This window comes from Ovis aries, chromosome 12, assembly GCF_016772045.2.
Source record: "Ovis aries strain OAR_USU_Benz2616 breed Rambouillet chromosome 12, ARS-UI_Ramb_v3.0, whole genome shotgun sequence".
NCBI lineage: Eukaryota > Metazoa > Chordata > Mammalia > Artiodactyla > Bovidae > Ovis > Ovis aries.
Window position 1 is genome coordinate 23444650 of NC_056065.1, and position 22557 is coordinate 23467206.

The 22557-nt window shown below is 46.5% G+C and overlaps 1 protein-coding gene across 1 annotated transcript in view; it reads left to right on the forward strand.

Annotated features, from left to right (window-relative positions):
- The first annotated feature begins 10361 nt into the window (after positions 1 to 10361).
- The window catches only part of MTARC2 (mitochondrial amidoxime reducing component 2), a 37000-nt gene continuing 24804 nt past the window's right edge, over positions 10362 to 22557 (forward strand). The window contains exons 1-2 of the mRNA XM_012187922.5: positions 10362 to 10681; positions 19249 to 19422. Of these exons, the coding sequence (XP_012043312.4) occupies positions 10410 to 10681; positions 19249 to 19422 (446 nt within the window). The 5' untranslated portion in view covers positions 10362 to 10409. The remainder of the gene's footprint in view (positions 10682 to 19248; positions 19423 to 22557) is intronic.

Consider the following 22557-nt stretch of genomic DNA (forward strand, 5'->3'; position numbering starts at 1 on the left):
TGCCTTCTACTGCTGTGAATTCAGAGGCCAGGCCATCTACTCAGAGCGAGACAGGCAGGCAGAGGGAGGAGGACGTGAGCAAAGTCATGAGCCAGAGAAATCACCAGGGAGAAAACATGGCTTCGCTGGCAACCGTTCAGTGAGCCTCCTTTGCTGTGTGCGTCTCCCAATTCCAACTTCTCAGATCTCGTTGGGTCGCTTTGTTGCTATACAATATGGATTTTTCTTATTAAATAAGGTTTTGGGTCAAGTCATTTAATGGATGGTTGATTCCCTTATTGTTACTTCTGGTTTCGTGATCAGGGTGGTAAAGGTGATTCCTTCGACCCACGGGACACACTTGTATGGAAATCACCCCAAGGGGGCTTTTCTCAGAAAGGGACTGTGGAGGTTGCACCAGCAGTGGTAGAGCTCACTCGCATCTTCAATTCCAAAGTCGCTCTGTTTGCTGGGAATAGAAAGACTACATTTCCTCCTGTCTCCAACAGCCTGCACACTCTCTAGGCTCTCTAACTCTCTACCCATGTGGCTGTGGGACTCGGTTCTGGCTTCTGGATGTGAGTAGAAGTGAGGTATAGATGGGCCTCTGGGTTGGACAGCTGGTATTTGTCAAGTGGAGTAAAACTGAAGCTTTGTTCTCATCCAGACACCCCAAGGTCAAAGCTAGTGGTAGAACCTGAGCTCTGCTGAAGAGTAAAATGAAGATGACTACTCCTGAGGTCAAGGAAAACTTTCCTTTTTGCCCTTGCACAGGAAGGCTCCTTGGGGAGTCAAAAAAGAGGGGTACCACCCCATAATAAGTTTGGACATGTATCCATAGACCTCTGAAGTGGGATTCATCTTAGGAAAAAAAAAAAGTTGCCCACGCATATTGGGAAGGGTCCTAGGACCAGGCAGGTGTGAAAAAAGGAACAAGATAATTGTCCAAAGGTAAGCCCAGAAGGACTGTCCTATGTAAGTGATTTAAATCACCTCTAAACTGTGTTCCTCGTTCAGGACGCTCTCACTCCTTTCTGAGTGTGTATTTCTGTCTAGTTTCTGGCTCACTGTGCTCCTCTTCCTTAGAGAGGATGCCCATACCCTTTCTCTCTGGGGTTGTATTTCTGTCTTGCTTCTGTCTTAAATAAACAAACTTCTCTGTGTGCTCTCCCACAAGTTATGTTGTGTCTCTAATAATAAACTTTGTACCTGTTTTTTAGAGTTTTTGCCTCTTTGAAACATTCTTGATCTCAAATGGAGGAAAGAGCCAGGGCCTCTTTGCTTCTGACCTCTATCCCCTGGTGGTCTGGTGGCTAGGATTCCTGGTTTTGATCCATCGGGTTCAATTCCTGGGCAGGGAACTACAATCTCTCTTCAGGACTGCTCACTGCTATCTCTCTGAGATTAGAAGCATTTGCACTACTTCCTAGATCAACTCACTATAAAACCTCCCACACAAGAGCATTGCTTGCTTTCTCCTCTCATTAACTGAATAGACGGGAGAGTAACCACCTAGAAGAAGCCCAGGTCAGTGAATTACTGGTTCCATTGTCCATTTGCCTTGAATTGGGATATAAGTGAAAAATAAACTTTTACTTTGTCAGACTGTTGAGATTTTGAGATGGTTAAAATATTTTAGCCTATATGACTCATAAGACTTCTTATGTGAGTCAAAGGCTGATTATCATCGCATTCTGATAATCTAATTTGTACATCTGCTTAAGAGATACAATGCTGAGTGGCCCTAATTAATAATTCTGCTGGCTGGTGGGGACCCACACTCCTGATAAAAGCCTGGCTAAGCAAGAGCAAATTTGGAAAACTCAGCAGTGGCCACAAGACTGGAAAAGGTCAGTTTTCATTCCAATTCCAAAGAAAGGCAATGCCAAAGAATACTCAAACTACCGCACAATTGCACTCATCTCACACGCTAGTAAAGTAATGCTCAAAATTCCCCAAGCCAGGCTTCAGCAATACGTGAACCGTGGACTCCCTGAGATTCAAGCTGGTTTTAGAAAAGGCAGAGGAACCAGAGATCAAATTGCCAACATCTGCTGGATCATGGAAAAAGCAAGAGAGTTCCAGAAAAAACATCTATTTCTGCTTTATTGACTATACCAAAGCCTTTGACTGTGTGGATCACAATAAACTGTGGAAAATTCTGAGAGAGATGTGAATACCAGACCACCTGACCTGCCTCTTGAGAAATCTGTATGCAGGTCAGGAAGCAACAGTTAGAACTGGACATGGACCAACAGACTGGTTCCAAATAGGAAAAGGAGTGTGTCAAGGCTGTATATTGTCACCCTGCTTATTTAACTTCTATGCAGAGTACATCATGAGAAACGCTGGACTGGAAGAAGCACAAGCTGGAATCAAGACTGCAGGGAGAAATATCGACAACCTCAGATATGCAGATGACACCACCCTTATGGCAGAAAGTGAAGAGAAACTAAAAAGCCTCTTGATGAAAGTGAAAGAGGAGAGCAAAAAAGTTGGCTTAAAGCTCAACATTCAGACAACTAAGATCATGGCATCTGGTCCCATCACTTCATGGCAAATAGATGGGGAAACAGTGGAAACAGTGTCAAACAGTGTCAGACTTTATTTTTTTGGGCTCCAAAATCACTGCAGATGGTGATTGCAGCCATGATATAAAAGATGCTTACTCCTTGGAAGGAAAGTTATGACCAACCTAGACAGCACGTTAAAAAGCAGAGATATTACTTTGCCAACAAAGGTCCATCTAGTCAAGGCTATGGTTTTTCCAGTGGCAATGTATGGATGTGAGAGTTGGACTGTGAAGAAAGCTGAGTGCCAAAGAATTGATGCTTTTGAACTGTGGTGCTGGAGAAGACTCTCATGAGGCCCTTAGACTGCAAAGAGATCCAACCAGTCCATCCTAAAGGAGACTAGTCCTGGGTGTTCATTGGAAGGACTGATACTGAGGCTGAAACTCCAATACTTTGGCCACCTCATGCAAAGAGTTGACTCATTGGAAAAGATTCTGATGGTGGGAGGGATTGGGGGCAGGAGGAGAAGGGGATCAGATGGCTGGATGGCATCACCGACTCGATGCACATGAGTTTGGGTGAACTCCGCAAGTTGGTGGTGGACAGGGAGGCCTGGCGTGCCCGGATTCATGGGGTCGCAAAGAGTCAGACACGACTGAGTGACTAAACTGAACTGAACGGAAACAAGAGCAATATTTGTCTTTTAGACTTTTTCTCTGTTTCCTGGCTTTGTACTCTAATCAACTGAGTTTTATTTAGCTGTGTCAACACCTTGAGGCAGACAGTGATGTCTCAGTAAGCAGAAGTTGCCCCCAAACTAACAAATTAGGGGGAAAGTCAACAACTGAGTCACATATGATAAAAGGGTATTTTTCTAAATTTGAAAAAGTCTCTTATAAATCAACAAGAAAAAGATAGACAAGGCAATCTTCCAAATCAAAAGGGAAAAGAAAAGCAAATAACCAATAAGATGAATAGATGCTCAGCCTCCCATTGCTTCTCATAAATTATAGCAATGAAGATACTAGGGCTGCTAGTGTACACATTCAGTTTAGTTCAGTTCAGTCACTCAGTCATGTCCGACTCTTTGCGACCCCATGAATCGCAGCACACCAGGCCTCCCTGTTCATCACCATCTCCTGGAGTTCACTCAGACACACGTCCATCGAGTCAGTGATGCCATCCAGCCATCTCATCCTCTGTCGTCCCCTTCTCCTCCTGACCCCAATCCCTCCACCATCAGAGTCTTTTCCAATGAGTCAACTCTTCGCATGAGGTGGCCAAAGTACTGGAGTTTCAGCTTTAGCATCATTCCTTCCAAAGAAATCCCAGGGTTGATCTCCTTCAGAATGGACTGGTTGGATCTCCTTGCAGTCCAAGGGACTCTCAAGAGTCTTCTCCAGCACCACAGTTCAAAAGCATCGATTCTTCGGCGCTCAGCCTTCTTCACAGTCCAACTCTCACATCCATATATGACCACAGGAAAAACCATAGCCTTGACTAAATGGACCTTAGTCGTCAAAGTAATGTCTCTGCTTTTGAATATGCTATCTAGGTTTGTCATAAATTTTCTTCCAAGGAGTAAGCGTCTTTTACTTTCATGGCTGCAGTCACCATCTGAGGTGATTCTGGAGCCCCCAAAAAATAAAGTCTGACACTGTTTCCACTGTTTCCCATCTATTTCCCATGAAGTGATGGGACCGGATGCCATGATATTCATTTTCTGAATGTTGAGCTTTAAGCCAACTTTTTCACTCTCCTCTTTCACTTTCATCAAGAGGCTTTTTAGTTCCTCTTCACTTTCTGCCATAAGGGTGGTGTCATCTGCATATCTGAGGTTATTGATATTTCTCCCGGCAATCTTGATTCCAGCTTGTGTTTCTTCCAGCCCAGCATTTCTCATGATGTACTCTGCATATAAGTTAAATAAGCAGGGTGACAGTATACAGCCTTGACACACTCCTTTTCCTATTTGGAACCAGTCTGTTGGTCCATGTCCAGTTCTAACTGTTGCTTCCTGACCTGCATACAGATTTCTCAAGAGGCAGGTCAGGTGGTCTGGTATTCACATCTCTCTCAGAATTTTCCACAGTTTATTGTGATCCACACAGTCAAAGGCTTTGGCATAGTCAATAAAGCAGAAATAGATGTTCTTCTGGAACTCTCTTGCTTTTCCATGATTCAGCGGATGTTGGCAATTTAATCTCTGGTTCCTCTGCCTTTTCTAAAACCAGCTTGAACGTCAGGGAGTTCACGGTTCACGTATTGCTGAAGCCTGGCTTGGAGAATTTTGAGCATTACTTTACTAGCGTGTGAGATGAGTGCAATTGTGCGGTAGTTTGAGTGTTCTTTGGCATTGCCTTTCTTTGGAATTGGAATGAAAACTGATCTTTTCCAGTCTTGTGGCCACTGCTGAGTTTTCCAAATTTGCAGGCATATTGAGTGCAGCACTTTCACAGCATCATCTTTCAGGATTTGAAACAGCTCAATTGGAATTCCATCATCTCCACTAGCTTTGTTCGTAGTGTTGCTTTCTAAGGCCCACTTGACTTCACATTCCAAGATGTCTGGTTCTAGATTAGTGATCACATCATCATGACTACCTGGGTCGTGAAGATCTTTTTTGTACAGTTCTTACATGTATTCTTGCCACCTCTTCTTAATATCTTCTGCTTCTGTTAGGTCCAGACCATTTCTGTCCTTTATCGAGCCCATCTTTGCATGAAATGTTCCCTTGGTATCTCTAATTTTCTTGAAGAGATCTCTAATCTTTCCCATTCTGTTGTTTTCCTCTATTTCTTTGCATTGATCGCTGAAGAAGGCTTTCTTATCTCTTCTTGCTATTCTTTGAAACTCTGCATTTAGATGCGTATATCTTTCCTTTTCTCCTTTGCTTTTCACCTCTCTTCTCTTCACAGCTATTTGTAAGGCCTCCCCAGACGTTGCATTTCTTTTCCATGGGGATGGTCTTGATCCCTGTCTCCTGCACAATGTCACGAACTTCATTCCATAGTTCATCAGGCACTCTATCTATCAGATCTAGGCCCTTAAATCTATTTCTCACTTCCACTGTATAATCATAAGGGATTTGATTTAGGTCATACCTGAATGGTCTAGTGTTTTCCATACTTTCTTCAATTTAAGTCTGAATTTGGTAATAAGGAGTTCATGATCTGAGCCACAGTCGGCTCCTTGTCTTGTTTTTGTTGACTGTATAGAGCTTCTCCATCTTTGGCTGCAGAGAATATAATCAATCGGATTTCAGTGTTGACCATCTGGTGATGTCCATGTGTAGAGTCTTCTCTTGTGTTGTTGGAAGAGGGTGTTTGCTATGACCAGTGCATTTTCTTGGCAAAACTCTATTAGTCTTTGCCCTGCTTCATTCCGCATTCCAAGGCCAAATTTGCCTGTTACTCCAGGTGTTTCTTGACTTCCTACTTTTGCATTCCAGTCCCCTATAATGTAATGTGTAAAAGAGTGTACACATTACTACCAGGAATATCCTTATTCCATGAAATCACCCCAACCCTGAGTTCTGGTGAAATGGTAGTTGGGGCAGCCTAGGTGCCAGGTGATGGTGGGTGAGCATAGCAGAGACTTGCTCATCATGGCAAAGTTCCTCACTTATTTGGCTGTTGGAACTGATGCCAGCCAATATGGGATCTAGTAAATACAGAATTTTGAGCTGATATCTCAGAGATCTAGAGCCATCATTTTACAGATGAGGAGATGGAAGCACAGAGAGGTCAAGTTACCTGCTCAGGGAACTATTTCTCCTTTGATGTTCCACATGTAACTCACACTCACTGTTCCCAACAGAGCTCATCATCTTTCTCCCCATACGAGCTTTTCTGGAATTCTTTATCTTGAAGAATGTCATCTCCCACCCACACCCAGACAGCTACGCCAGAGAGCTGGGAGTCACCATGGGCCCCTCTCCCTCAATCTCAAGTGATCCATCTGTTTCCACCTCTTGCTAATTGCCGCCTGTCTATCTCTCCTATCCCCAGCTCCATTGCAAACTTTTTTTTTGTTTTTGCCACACAGCATGGCTTGTGGGATCTTAGTTCCCTGAGGAGGGGGTGGAATCCAGGCTCCTGTCAGTAGAAGCACAGAACCCTAAGCCACAGGACTGCCAAGGAGCTCCCCCACCTCCCATCTTCATCTCCATTATTGTTTTTCCCTGATTTGGGATTATTTCAGCCTGAACTAGGGCGCCTCTCATTTAACCACCTTTGGCACTTTTCCTTCCCAGAGAAGCCAGAGTGACTTTCAAACACTGGAGCCTGATCGTGCCTCACTGCTGTTCTGAGTCCTGAGGCGTCTCCACGTTAAGATGAGACTGGTGCATTGTGGTCTAGCCCCGCCCACCTGTCCTACCTCAGCTCCCTGGCTGCAGACACAGGTAGGATTTCTAGTGGCTGTTCAAACATGCCATATGCTCTTGTTCCTTCAGTTTCTCCACGTTGCAGGGGCTGATCCTTTGGCCCACAATTCCCTCTCGGGTCACTCTCCAAAGCCCTCCTTTTTGTCCAAGTCTCAGCTGAAAAGCACCTTCCTCTGAAGACATGACTTGCCCTGAGATTTCCTTGCTTCTGCTCACTTGCATTGCACCCTGACCTTGCCTGCCCTCTGACAATATCCTCCCAGTCTGTCTTCCAGGGGCTCTGTAAGCTCTTGGACAGTGGGGCAGCTTCTTTTAAACATTAAATTCCCAGGGCCAATCTAGGGGGAATGAGCAATAACTGTGTGTGGAAAGGAACAGATGCTCAGCAAGACAGTTTCTCATGTCCTGGAGCTCAAGGGCAGTGTGGGGGATAGGTTCATAAGGACCTCGTGCTGATGGTAAACTCGTGGGGTCTGGTATCTGGAGAAGTGAAGGGGACCAGGTGCAAGTTTAAACACACACCTCATTCACAACACCACACTAGAAAAAGAAATCTAAGTCCTGGTTTCTGAGCATGATGAGAATATGTGCTGTTTGAAGAGACAGAGTGCACTGGCCTGGAGTTTCCAACAGGGTCTGTTTACAGGGAGATTTTGCAGGAGGAATCCTGGAAGCGAGCTTGGCTCCTCTGCACCCTGCCCTCCTCTGATCTCCTCCCAGCCTGGAGGGCAGCCCTTTTCTCCTGTGAATGACCAATCCTGATGGTGGGAGGTGGCCTGCTGGTAACTCTTCAGAACCTGGCAGCAGGTTAAAGGACAATCTTTGAAAAATAAACAAATGACCTCAAACCTTAACTTCTCTAAGAAAATCCACTGTTTACCCAAGAGCTTGTGTGAATAGAGCGGGTAAGGAGTAACAAACCTGGACTTCAGTTAAAGCAGTAAAAAGGAATTTTATGGAACTAGTAGGGAAACATCTACTTCTGCTTTACTGACTATGCCAAAGCCTTTGACTGTATGGATCACAACAAACTGGAAAATTCTGAAAGAGATGGGAATACAGACCACCTGACCTGCCTCTTGAGAAATCTGTATGCAGGTCAGGAAGCAACAGTTAGAACTGGACATGGAACAACAGACTGGTTCTAAATCGGGAAAGGAGTATGTCAAGGCTGTATATTGTTACCCTGTTTATTTAAATTATATGCAGAGTACATCATGAGAAACACTGGGCTGGATGAAGCACAAGCTGGAATGAAGAACCTCAGATATTCAGATGATACCACCCTTATGGCAGAAAGCAAAGAACTAGAGCCTCTTGATGAAAGTGAAAGAGGAGAGTGAAAAAGCTGGCTTAAAGCTCAACATTCAGAAAACTAAGATCATGGCATCTGGTCCCATCACTTCATGGCAAATAGATGGGGAAACAGTGGAAACAGTGACAGATTTTTTGGGCTCCAAAATCACTGCAGATAGTGATTGCAGCCATGAAATTAAAAGACATTTGCTCTTTGGAAGAAAAGTTATGACCAACCTAGATAGCATATTAAAAAGCAGAGACATTACTTTGCCAACAAAGGTCCATCTAGTCAAAGCTATGATTTTTCCAGTAGTCATGTATGCATGTGAGAGTTGGACTATAAAGAAAGCTGAGCGCTGAAGAATTGATGCTTTTGAACTGTGGTGCTGGAGAAGACTCTTGAGAATCCCTTGGACAGCAAGGAGATCCAACCAGTTCATCCTAAAGATCAGTCCTGAATATTCATTGGAAGGACTGATGCTGAAGCTGAAACTCCAGTGCTTTGGCCACCTCATGCGAAGAACTGCCTGATTTAAAAAGACCCTGATGCTGGGAAAGATTGAAGATGGGAGGAGAAGGGGAACAGAGAATGAGATGGTTGGATGGCATCACCGACTCAATGGACATGAGTTTGAGTAAACTCCAAGAGTTGGTGATGGACAGGGAGGCCTGGGGTGCTGCAGTCTATGGGGTTGCAAAAAGTCGGACGCAATTGAGTGACTGAACTGAACTTAACTGAGGGGGAAAGAACGGAACTCCATTCCCATGAATGCAGAGTTGATTGGGTTTTAAAGGGTGAATGAGAGCAAAGGGGGGTGGCGGGTCTCAAGTGAAACTGACAAGGATGGGGGCAATGAGATGGAGTTGAGCCAGAGGTACTGATTACAGTTCAAAGGAATGGTTCTCAGGCCCTTGAGAAAGACACTTCTGAGTTGTAGGAGATTCATACACATCTGGAAGGGACAGAGGGAGGATTCGCAATGGTGAAGCCTTTTGAGTAAGGGCTCTAAAAGTGAGACAGGTTGGGACCTGGGACCGTTTGCTGCAATGCTTGCACCTGGACAAAAGTCTCCTGCAGCAACAAAATACAAAAAAACTACAAGGGACTAAAAATAGCTGTGTGCATGTGCAGTGGGGGAAAATTATGAACAAGAAGATACAAAAGACCCCAAACCCAGTAAAAGAAGGGGTCTGCTTTTGCACCCTGCTTTATGGACCCTGCACCTAGGACCACCAAGGGGTGGGCAACCCACTTAAGCTACCCCTCCAGCCCTACCCCTGGATCCACCCCTGCCCTCACCCCACATAGGAATCAGCAGCCCCCACCCCCCACCCTCACCCTCTCAGGGAGCAAGGGAGGAAATCTGTTACTTGTTTTTGCTTCCTGGTGCTGCAGCTCAAGTTCCAACATAGCCTTGCCTAAATTTCTTGCCTCCCCTCTGCTTCTTACTGGTTTCTATTGATTAAGGAGGCCAAGAGCAAAGGTCAGTAACAAAGAAGGGAGGTGAGGATCGAGGGGCCAGTCCTCAGATGTTGGCAGGAACAAAACACTGAAACCTCCTGGCAACAGTGAGTTTTCTCAGGTAGGCATTCGAAGGAGAGGCTGGGGTCATCCTCGGGGCTTAGCCTTATGCAGCAAGAAGCCACGGTCGAGTTTATCCACAGCATAGACGTTTCCAGGGAGCGGGTTACCGGCCCAAAGTTCTGCAGTTCTCAGAGCCATTTGCCAGTAGGAGCTGCTAAACGTTTAAAGTGGTCCCTTTGACGTCCGCTTTCCCTGTTCGCTGGGCTCCAGTCACGCAGTTAAGTGGGCCGTGCAGGAAGCCAAGAGGCAGTGGAGAGCGGGTGGAGTGTGGGCGGGTGAGGGGTTGCGTCGCAGGCCACCAGGAAGAGGGAGCAATAAAGCGAAAGTGACCGCTCAGAGAGAGGACGGCCAGCCAGGCCTGCGGCTTCGGTTTCCCGATCCGTGCCTCCCCCAGGGGCGTCTGAACATCCCGGCCCGCTCTCTGTCTCATGCCCCTCGGTTACCGCCGGATCCTCGGCGCCTGTTAGGCGTCCCCTGCTTGCGCACAGCCAGTCCCGCCGCCTCGGCGCGCGGAAAGGGTGCCAGGGCGCGTCACCGGACCGACCCTGGCTCCGCCCTCTCGCCCGGAGCCGTGAGCGCCAGGCGCCCTCCTCACTCCAGACGCTGCCCCGTGTGCGCTCAGGCCCCCGCCCGCGATCGCTGGGTCATGGGCGCCGCCGGCTCCTCGGCTCTGGCCCGCCTGGGCCTCCCCGCGCCGCCCGGGCCCCGCTGGCTCGGGGTGGCCGCCCTGGGATTGGCCGCGGTGGCTCTGGGGGCCGTCGCCTGGCGCCGCTCGCGGCCTGGTCGGCGCCGGCGGCTGCAGCAGGTGGGCACGGTGAGCGAGCTGTGGATCTACCCGGTCAAGTCCTGCAAGGGGGTGTCGGTGGACGCGGCCGAGTGCACGGCCCTGGGGCTGCGCAGCGGCCACCTGCGGGACAGGTAGCGCCGGGCGCGGGGACAGCGTGGGACCTGCCGGGGAGGGGGTGGGTGGGGGGAGCTGGGGCTTTGTCCCAGGAAAGGAGAGTAGAGGTTTGCCGCTTGAGTTTCCTGGGCTGTCTCTGATCTTGTAGATAGAAGGGTCAAGTTGGTGTCTGGTTCAGATTTGGAAAGGTAGTGGAGGCAAGCTGTTAGCTGCAAGTTTTTGCGCCTGGAGGGCTCAGTGAAGTCAAACAACTCACAAGGCTGGAGTTTGGAGTGGAGAAATCTTTATTGCAGGGCCATGCAAGGAGACTGGTGTCGCATGCCTCCCCCAGACCTCTCCTGGAAAGGTTTTGACAAACTTTTTTTAAATCTTTATTCATTTGTTGGTCTGCAGTGGGATCTCTGGTTGTGACCTGTGAACTACTAGTTGCAGCACATGGGATCCAGCTCCCTGACCAGAGATCAAACCCCGGCCCTGCACTGGGATCGTAGAATCCCAGCCACTGAACCACCAGGGAAGTCCCTTGACAAAGCATTTTTAAAGCCAAGTGAGGGGGTATTGCAGGGTCAGAAATAAGATCCTGCACAATTTTCTTGACTGGCTTACTGTGAAGTAACATGGGGGTGTCACAGGAGTTAGTGTTATTATTCCTTAGGCTCCAGGAGGCTTGGAGCTGTGTACTCATGGTCATCTAGTAGTTAACATCTTCCATTTGGTGAGGGTTTTCATATCTATAAAACAGCCTGGGAAATATGTATCAAATACTGTTATTTAGGTGTGCTGTAGTCCGTGGGTTTGCAAAGAGTCTGGACTTAGCCGCTGAACAACAAGAAGGTACTTCAGAGAGAACCTAAAGCAGAGATAGGGGAGGGACTGTCCTGGGAAAGCCCCACAGGGTCCTGCTTGCTTGCAAAATCTCTGTCCCTCCCTGGAGGAGAGGCCGTATAAAAACATGGGGTCTGATTGCTTATCTCCAAGGCTGCTGTTCTAAATTTTCTGATTCTTCGTATGAACGCAATAGTAGAAAAGTAAAATGTTCTTGGCACTAGTGGGTAGATGGGAGCAATGCTGAAACCAAGTCTTGTTCAAGCACACTGGCTTTGGCCTTGCTGGGGCTGGTCCCTCACCATTTCTAATACCCGGGGAAGGTTCCTGAGACATGCTGGAGGTTGGGGCCCTGACCCGCTGTAATACGTAATGAGCAGAGGGCAGTCTTCTGTTGGGGAGGGGATATGGCAGGGAGATCATGCGTGTAATACCTGCCACTAAAGGAATGGTGTGTCCCCTCCCCCAGAGGCAAAGTGATCCTCAGTGAAGAACTTTAGGTAAAGTCCTTACCTACATAGGACCTGACACATCAGAATTTCATCCTTCTCCCTCAGAAAAGGTGCCCTGTTGTTTTTCTCCCGCCAGAAGTGAGCCCACAGACATACTCGTGGACACAGAATGGCGCAGCTGCATAAGGGGAAGGCCATCTTGGCAGGTGTCAACTTAAAAAAAATGCACAATGTGAATGTTAAGTTTTACTTGGGGCAAAATGAGGACTGCCGCCCAGGAGCCAGAACCTCAGATAGCTCTGAGAAACTGTTCCAAAGAGGCAGGGGGGAAAGGTCAGTATGCATGTGATTTGGGGAAGGGGGAATACATGCAATCAAGCACATATTTTTCCAGAAGATTTCTACCAGTCTCGTGAGGCTTTGCTAGTCATTAGGAACAGTCATCACCTTCAAGGATTTTAGTGCTTTTCCAAATATGAGGAGATACAAAAATTGGGCTCTCAAAATTGGCTCCTGAAAACGTCTAACCATCTGAGGACCTGTCTTCTCAGTTTTTCCCAGAGCACAGAGTGCTTCATTTTCTCTCTCCACCCTGAACTCCTTTCAGGAGGTGTTGAAAGTCAGCAGCTGCAGCAACACATGGTTTAATCCTTGTAGAGGTAGACGGCCAGATGCCTGGCATGTGCCAATTGGTAGTTGAGACAGGGAACGATTCCAGACCCTATAAAGAGTCATCAAGGAAGAATGGAACCTCCTTTTTTGCTTCCTTAGGATGAAGATGCTTTGCTGTCTGGCTGGGATAGATTAGCTGTGGTCCTATGTCTAGAGGAGGGAGGTTTGCAGGTTGGTTGTTGCGGGAGCCTTCTAGCGGAGGGTGTCTGCTGTCCTGAGTTCATTCCCGGGACACGTGTATTCTCTTCGCTGAAAATTGCTCTCCCCTTAAAGAAATATGGGCTCCCACGGCATGGAAAAACTTCAGGTTGTTTTAGAAAAGTGTTGTGTGAAGCTCACAGGGAATTTTCCATCCCTTTCACCCCAGATTTCTAATCCTGGAGAGTTACTTATTTTTGGTTGTGCTGGGTCTTCATTCCTGCACGCGCTTTCTCTAGTGATGGTGAGCGGGGCTGCTCTTCCTTGCTGTAGGTAGGGTTCTCCTTGCAGTGTCTTCTCTTGAGGAGCACAGGCTCTGGGAGTGCAGGCTCAGCAGTTGTGGCACATGGACTTCAGTGGCTCTGAACCCTGTGGAATCTTCCTGGACGAAGATGGAATGAACACTTGGCCCCTGCATTGGCAGGTGGATTCCTATCCACTGTACCACCAGGGAAGTCCCTGGAAAGTTTTTAAGACTGTTATATCCTGAGTTTTCCATCCCAGGCCTATGGAATAGGAGTGAAACAAGCTTGTGTGGGGTGTGTCGACTTGAAAAATAGTCACAACCTACAAGTTGAGAACTGTGTTGAGTTCTAAGTTGAGTTCTGTTTGGCGGGAATTTTTAGGACTTCAAACCCGGGAGATAACATCTCAAGTGACCTTGAGAGAACTGGTCTGAAGAGGCAGAAGAGAGGAGCCAGGTTATAGAGGAGTTTTGCAACAAAGGGCAGGTAATCAGTCTGATTGTCAAAAGTTTTTTGTAACTTAAAAAAAAACCTAGATATCCCAAGTTAAGGAATTTAGCGCTTTTCTATTATGGGAAGATGCAAGAGTCTGAGCTCACTGAAATCATTCCTCTGATATGCACCACACCTATCTGGAGCCAGCATCCTATTTTCACACCCTGAGTTCCTCAGGGCTCACAAAGGGAGTAGCTGCATGGCAGGTATTCTTCCTAAGTTCCCTCAGGGCTCACCAGCTCACAATGGAGGGCTGAAATTGCTGCTGACTGATAAAGAACCCGCCTGCCAATACAGGGGATGTAAGAAATATGGGTTCCATTCCTGGGTTGGGAAGATCCTCTAGGAAAGGGCAGACAACCCACTCTAATATTCTTGGCTGGAGAATCCCATGGACAGAGGAGCTTGGTGCGCTACAGTCCATAGGGTCACAAAGAGTTGGACACGACTGAAGTGACTAAGCACGCCCGTTGACATCCTTATTTGCTGATATGGCAGGAAATACTCCATTTCTCAGGTGTTAAAGTCTCCCTAGGTGATTCTGATGCTATGATTAGAGGGTTTCTCTGGGACCATTAAGAAGAATCTGAGCTGATTCAAGTGTGAAGGATTAGAAAAGCCTCCTGATTGCTGGGAAGACTTGAGCCAGAGTGAAGACATGCATTCTCATGCTGCACATCCAGAGAAAAGGCAGCTGTGCTCCCTTCTTCACGTGAAGCACTGATGCTGTTTCACAGAGAGTCAGTGCTTGCCTGTGTGTCCGCTTTTCATCAGGAAGAACTATTGTTTCCCACTGCATGTTGCCACTACTTTGCTGTGACTCTGGCTTCCATGGAAAGAGAATATTTTTCCTTTGCTTTGCTGCCTCTGTGGACGTCCGAAAATAGATGGAACTGTATGAGCGTTCCCTTGTTTTGAACAATATATGCTTGAGATGGGATAGTGTGGTGTGGAGACTGGGGTGAGGCAGGGAAAAGCGATGGAATACTTTTATTTGATGGTTCATACTCAGCAGACACTGAACAAAGGCCTTTCAACAGATAATATAATTTAAGCCTCATAGCAATCTTGTGGGCTAGATATTGTGTCCACTTTGCAAATAAGGAAATGGTATCAGAAAGGATGAGTATCTGACCCGAGATCACAGTGATCTCGGTGAGGCGGCAGTGAAGTGAGATCTTAATTCCCTGCCGAGGAATTGAACCTGGGTAGCCTGGATGAGAATCAGGAATCTTAGGCACCAGGCCAGCAAGGGCTAGAGGCTAGAAGCTATTTTTCCCCTGGATCTTTGACCCCAGTGAAAAACGCATTTATCACAGAGGCAGAAATTGTAAATGCCGATACAAAGTTTATTATTAGCAATGTGGAGAGAAAGGGTGTAGGCAGCCCTCTTAGTGAGAAGGAGCCCACCTATCTCTTGTCTCAGAAAATGCTAACAGTTCTAAGTATCCAGCCTGAAGCCCACTTCTTTGGGCCCCTGTGAAACGTAAACAGGAGGCCAGTTGTAACTATCTAACCTGGAGCCCATCTGTCTCCTACAGCAACAAGACCACTATATGCTGAAGGGATTTGAACTGATATCTCTGAGGGCAACACTCATGCCCTTGCTGTGAAGCCAGTATGTAATTTACAAGGGCAGGGATCGCAGCAAGTCTCAGGAGACCTCCAGAGAAGTCACTTAACCTCTTCCGAGCCTGTTTTTCATTGGCTAAAGAGGTTGAATTTGATGATCTCCAAGTCCCTGTCTAATCTATATTTTATTTACTAAGCAATAACTGAAACTGGAAAACAAACTGGAACGAACTCTGCTACAACGCTGTTATTCTCCCAACTTGAGATTTCCATCGTGAAACTCCACAGAGTCTAAAAGGCAGGAATAGGCCGCTTTGATTAACTTCCATTTCGAACCCGTGTCTTTGGAACTGTTCTCTGATGCTGAGCGCTTCCTCTCTAATTGCTCTTGTTATGCCCAGAGTCCGAGTCCCCAGAACTGAGAGAATAAGACGTCCACAGCAATGCAAAAGCATAAAGGGGTTTATTGCTAGCTCGAGTTAGGGCCCAGGTCTTATCCAGCACAGTGGAATCCGACAAAAGCCCCGAGCTCTGAATCACATATACTTTTATACAGACGGTTCTTTGTTTTTGTAACAGCATAGCTGATTGGTTAAACTGTACGCGCGCGAGGGACTTTTAAACCTCCATCCCTATCTGGATTGGCTCGGGTCTGGCGCGGGCGGGGTCTACGGGGATTTTTCTGATTTTTCCTCCCTTTGCTGGCTCAGTCCTTCCCACTTCCGAGGCCAGTCTGTCCATTTAGAAATGACACTTTCCATCTGTCTTGCGCTCTTCTCCCTGAACACTGCTGTGGGTCGTTCAGGGCATCGCTGTTCCTTTGGAGACTTAGTTCTGGGCTCTGCAATGCTCTTCATGCCACACACTAGTGTTTTCTGTGTAAAACGGAGGTGCTGGCTTTCAGGGTTGCAGGTGAGGAGAAGTAGGTCATGATCAAATCCACACTGCAGGCAGATCCTTTCTTTCTCATCTGGCAGAGCAGAGGTCATTATTCACTCCTGGGCATTATTTGTGTGCAGGAGGTGAAAAATAACATCATTCCGGTTACAGGGTAATGGGGGTGGCTGGTGTGTGTTGCCGATGGCTCTTTGCATCCTCCGTTGTGATCGTCCCGCCCCAAGGTCAGGCTGCTTGCAAGCTGCCTCTTGCCCTCGCCATTGCAGGTTAGCACAGAACTTCCAGCCACCACTTCTGCCTCCTCCCAGGGATTAACACCCAGCTCATTATACAATAAGCTGGGGGCGAGGCTTGAGAACCAGAGTGCAGGGTTTCAAGTGGGGAGAAAGATGGGAGGTGAAAAGACTTGGCCCAGGACTGACTTTTAGAAATAACGATCCGTAGGGGTGTGTGACTCCTGTCTGGATAAGCCTGGTCTTGTGGGGCTCTCAGAGGGAGGCTCGTTTCAGAGCAGGACGGGCCATGTTGGAAGTTCAGGTGCAGGCTTTGGTGGGGTTCATTAGAGCAGGGCCACCCAGGACTCTGTGCCCAAGGATGAAGCTGGAAATAAGGAACAGGGCCCAGCCCTGAGGGAATTGTTGTTGTTCAGCTGCTAAATGGTCCCCGACTCTTTGCAACCCCACGGACTGTAGCACGCCAGGCTTCCCTGTCTTTCACCATCCCCTGGAGTTAGCTCAAACTCATGTCCATCGAGTCAGTGATGCCATCCAATCATTACAGCCTCTGTCGCCCCCTTCTCCTCCTGCCCTCAATCTTTCCCAGCATCACAGGCCTATGACAAGGTAGGCAGGAAAGTGCTGGGTCGCAGAACCCACTCTTACCCCGCAGGTGAAGGGCTAGGGAACTCTGAAAGCCAAAGATGCCTGGGAAAAAAAAAAGGAGGCCCCCTCAGAGGGTCGGGGACCTAGTACTGCCCAGCATCCTCAGCTCCCAGGAGAGTAGCCACAGCAGTTCCCAAAATGCCTTTGCTCTATCACCACTGCCACGGCCACCATGGTACCCGTGCACCAGCATGCATGCCAGGGAGCTGGGCTCAGGACCCAGCCCATGTCTGCTGGCTTGGAGGCAAGTTATCCAGCACTTGGACAGGAATGGGCTGTCTGAAGGGGAGGTTCCAGAGAGGAGACTCCCTGCCAGAGACCTGGCTTATCAGGTTATCTCACCATTCCATCTGGCTCCAGGCATATTTTGAAATGTCTCCCTCATTCCAGCCGGGGCTGTCTTTCTTTCCTGCTCACGTGTGGGAGGCTTCAGCTTTCAGTGGTGGTTCACTCATCCGAGTCTGCAGAGTTCCTCACCCACTGCTCTTGTTCTGTCTAAAACAGTGACGCTGAAACTCATTTTCCCTAGGGGCGGCACACTTAGGAATCAAATCATATGTGTGGTATAACCCAAAATGTCAGTATATGCATTACTATAGATAAGAGCATAACCAGCCTAACATTCCATTCTTCAGCTCACTCTGCACCCCACTCTCTCCCTGGATGTGATACACAGAGTGTGAAAGCTGAGCCCAGAACGGGGGGTGGGGTGGGGGGTGGGGACTGTCTAGAAGATGAGTTCTTATCTAACACGTGAATTGCGTAAGTCATTTTTTTTTCTCCAGCTTTACTGAGATAACTGAAATATAACATTGAGTAAGTTTCAGGTGTACAACGTGATCATTAGATACACACATGTATTGTGAAATGATTCCCATAATAAGGCTAATGAACACATCCCTTCACTGCACGTAATTTCCATTTTGTCACGGTCGTTATCGTGAGAGCATTTGAGATTTTCTCTCTTAACAATTTTCAAGTGTAAATACAGTATTATTAACTAGAGATGTCATAATGTACATTACAGACATTTTTTTCCCCTTAGAGCTCAAAGTTTGTACACTTTGACCGCCTGAAGGCAGTCACATATTTCCCCCACCCTCACCCCAGGGCAACCACCAGTCTGCTCTCTGTTACTTTCTTTGTAAAATGTTTACTTATTTGGCTGCACCAGGTCTTAGCTGCTGCATGTGGGATCTGGTTCCCCCACCAGTGAGCAAACCTGGGCCCCTCACCTGGGGAACATGGAGTCTTAGCCACTGGACCACCAGGGAAGTGCCCTACTTTCTGTTTCCAGCAATTTCCAGCTTATTAGATTTTACTTACAAGTGAGATTATACAGTATTTATCTTTCTCTGTCTTACTTACTTCACTTACTGTTAATACCCTCAAGTTTCACCCATGTTGTCTAAAAATTGCAGAATTTCCTTCTTTTTATGGCTAAATAATATTCTGCCATATAGATATACCACATTTTCTTTCTTTTTAAAAATGGTGCATGGGGGTCTCAAAGAATTGGACACAACTGAGTGATTGAGTACACACATACAGACGCGGCATTGGTTTATAACGTTGTGTAAGTTTTCACGTGTGCATGAAGAAGAAAGGCTATTTACGGGTTTCCTGATCAAGGTCCACATGTCCCAGCAAGTTAAGCCCAGCAGAGGCTGGTTTGCATCCACTGGAATCACACACATTCAAGACCTTTGTCTAGAGTTTCAGTCCACCTGCACCAGTAACCATTTAGTCAGTCCTCTCTTGTTCCACAGCAGAAAGACCTGGAAGACCTTTTGCTTTAACCAGCGAAATCTCTGACCAAAACAAAGTCCCAAAGTGAGCAATGTATGAGCTCTAGCAGTAGAGGAGATCCCTATGCCAGCCTCACCAGGATTTGAGGGACTGGGGATTTTCATACATTGGCCAGATGCTCTTTCCCAGGGTTCTTTGTACCAAACAAACCCTTTTGGGGTGTGGGGTAGCACCATCTCTTGGACCAAAAGAATTTGGCTAGACTTGGATATTGTCTAGAAATTGCTGGGTCCTGAGTCGGGGCAGAGGGAGTTTTTTTTTCTTTTTTTTAAATGTTTGTCTGGTTGCTCCGAGTCTTAGTTGCGGCACTGGGATCTTTAGTTACTGCATGCAAACTCTTAGTTGCAGCATGTGGGATCTAGTTCCCTGACTAGGGATCGAACCCAGGTGTTTTGCATTAGGAGCTTGAAGTCTCAGCCTCTGGACCACCAGGGAAGTCCCAGAGAGGGAGGGTTTTGATGAAATAGAAAGCTAGAGGGGAGCTTTGGAGTGGGTGGCAAAGGCTTTTCTGAGTGTGCCCTTGTTTGTTTCTTGGCAGGTTTTGGCTGGTGATAAAGGAAGATGGACACATGGTGACTGGCCGGCAGGAACCTCGCCTTGTTCTGGTCTCCATCACCTATGAGGACGATTGCCTGATCCTCAGGGCTCCAGGCATGGACCAGCTGGTTTTGCCGACCAAACTGCATTCTTCAAACAAGCTCCATGACTGCAGGTGCTCTGCTCTGGGGCTCCGGGGACCTGTGCCAAGACTCATTTCCATTTAGGCTCTCCCCTGTGCTCCACCTTGCTACACTTTGTACAGTAGATGATGAGACTGGTAAAGGAAATATTTAAGAGAAGTCTAGTCTACTTTGGGATCAAGCCAGTGGTCAAGTGTGAGTGGGTGAAATAGAATACTGCATTAAGGATATTTAGATTTGCTTTCATCAGATATGGCAAGACATGCAGACACAGAAAAAACTGTCATGAAGAAAGAAGTTTTTTTTTTCACACATATATTCACACATGCCTAGAAACCAGAGGCTCATGCCATGCAGGACCACATGGGGAAATACCGGGGTCTGCCAGGAGGCAGAGAGGGCAGAGGAAACTGCAAGACTCTTTATTTTGGTTTCTGCAGGCTCTGGGAAAATTGGCCCTGGGGCACAGGGGTTGTCCTTGGTTGTCTGGTATCTGACCCTGGTGATTAGAGCCTGCGAAGGTGGCCAGAGTGTGAAACGCAATGGGGGAGGTGGTTGGATGAGGACTTTGGATTGGCTGGTTTGCATATGAAAGCCCAGTGTTTCACTATCTCTCTCAGTTGGTTAGCCCTGGAAGGGGGAGTTCCTTCAGCGTCACCAAGTCCCAAGATATCAAAGGATCAAAACCAGAATAAGTAATAAAAATATAGAGAGGATACAGAGGGCCAGTCTTTAGGGTTTGTCTCCTTTTGTTCAAGTAGGATGGACTTCTGTTCAGAATTGCTAGGCAGACAAGGGTGTTCATTAGTGGAAACGTTCCTGCCTGTATCTCTGGGTTGAATGATACAGATGCTGAGGCTTTTCCTGCTGACTCTGTGGCCCCTGAGGTCTGAGATTGAGACTGCATCAGGAGGTATGAGATCTGACCTCTGGCCAGACATGCGTCTCAAGCCTGGGCTTCCTTTCAGCCTATGGGACCCTTGCAGGGCCGTCCAGTTGCATGGCTTTTCAAGGTCTTGTCCTGTGCTAGTCGGGGCGTCCTAGAGGCTTAGACACTTGCCATGGGCGCTCCCTTTGTAACGACCCGAGAATTCTCAGCATGTGGAAATTGGAGAGTCTCGGAATGCTCCCTGTACCCTCATGGTGTGCTTTTATTAGCAGTGTCTGAACTGAAACCCATCACTCCAGGTTCTACAGTTTTGAAAGCCTGAAGCAATCATTCATTGACTACAGTATTTCAGTTAATTATCTCAGTAAGTTTACGAGGCAGATATCAGTACACTTTACAAATGAGGAGACCAAGCTCAGAAAAAGTAAAGGAGATTCCTTAACAGAGCCGTAGGGACGGGGATGCAGTGTCATGAATTTGATTGACTTTCATTGTTAGTTTCTTTAACCAGCTTTCCCTATTCACCCTATGTGGTGTTTATTTTTTGAGAGCGACTGTAGAGCAGTAGGGCTTCTTAATTATCATAAGGATTTATGAACGATTGATGTCTAAAAAGTCCAAACGTATTTTCAGGTGTGAGAAAGAAATGACTTAAAACCTGGACAGTCCAACAGAAGTTTTTTTTTTTTTTTCTTTATAACTGAAGTAATAGTTTCCTTTGAAGAAGAAATTTCTCCAGCTGGGTTTCATTCCATTATGAGATATAGTGACTACTGACAATATCATATAATTAAATATTTGATATGTGAGGAATCTACATAAAGTATGGAAATGAAAGTCGCTCAGTCATGTCTGACTCTTTGGGACCCCATGGACTACACAGTGCATGGAATTCTCCAGGCCTGAATATTGGAGTGGGTAGCCTTTCCCTTCTCCAGGGGATCTTCCCAACCCAGGGATTGAACTCAGGTCTCCAGCATTGCAGGCTGATTCTTTACCAGCTGAGCCACAAGGGAAGCCCAAGAATACTGGAATGGGTAGCCTATCCCTTCCCCAGTGGATCTTCCCAACCCAGAAATGGAACCAGGGTCTCCTTCCGGCATTGCAGGCGGATTCTTTACCAACTGAGCTATCAGGGAAGCCCCACATTAAGTATTTATAAGTTGTAAAACACAGTACTGAAACAAACACCTGTAGTGCCATACCCAACTTAGGAAATATAACATGAATGGATTTATTTCAAGTACCTTCATGATGTCCTGCCCCTCAGAGAAACCAGGGTCCTGAATTTCTTTTTCTCCTGGTTCCTGCTACTCTCCTTTTTATGTATGGATGCGCTCCTAGATAATATATGGTTAAGTTTTGCTTCAAGTTTATGAAATGTCATTACGCAGTATTCTTCTGTAGCTGCTTGTTCTTTTCAACGCTGTAAGATTCATCTGTGGCTTGTGGCTGGAAGCTGTAGTTGAGTTTTTTCACTGTGGGGTAGTTTCCACTGTATGACTTTGCTACAGCGCTCTTTATGCTCTTCTCCATTAACTCATGTCATTTTGCAGGTTTTTTTCTAATAGGAAAAATGTCCTAAGAACATTTTTCTACATATCTTTAATTCTTTAGAGCATGAGCTTAGGAGTAGAATTACTGAGTCATTGGGTATCTGCATGTTAATTTTGATAAGGAAATGGCTAATTGGTTCCCAAAATTGTACCAATTTATACCTCACCAGAGTAAGGGTTCATTGCCTCATGTCCTCATCAATTAGGTTTGTTACCAGTCCTCCTCATCTGGCTTTTCTTATATTTTTAATTCTGCAAGTATCTTTAAAATGAATTAGGTGGTATCTCTTTGCAGTTTTAATTTGCATTTCTAGGCATTCCATTGAAATCTGGAAGCTAATTATTTTTTCTTTATAGTTATTGGTTCCTTGTGTTCTTTTTGTCTATGAAATTATTTTTTATGTTTCATGCCCAAGTTTTCCCTATTGATGGGGAGTTCTTTAGGTTGGATCTATTCGGTCAATTATAAGAGATGCAAAATCCTGCCTTGTGATTTATTTTTTAAATCTTTTTTATGGTATCTTCTGAAAAATAGACATTTTAAATTTTATGATATTCAAAGTAATTAATCTTTTGGGGGGGGGAATTTGCCCTTTTTGTGTCTTAAGAAATATACTCTATTCCAAAGTTATAAAAAATTCTCCTACTATTCTTTTTCTAAAACTATTGAAGTTTTGCCTTTTTCACTTACGTTTCTGCATCTAAAGTTTATTTATTTAGTT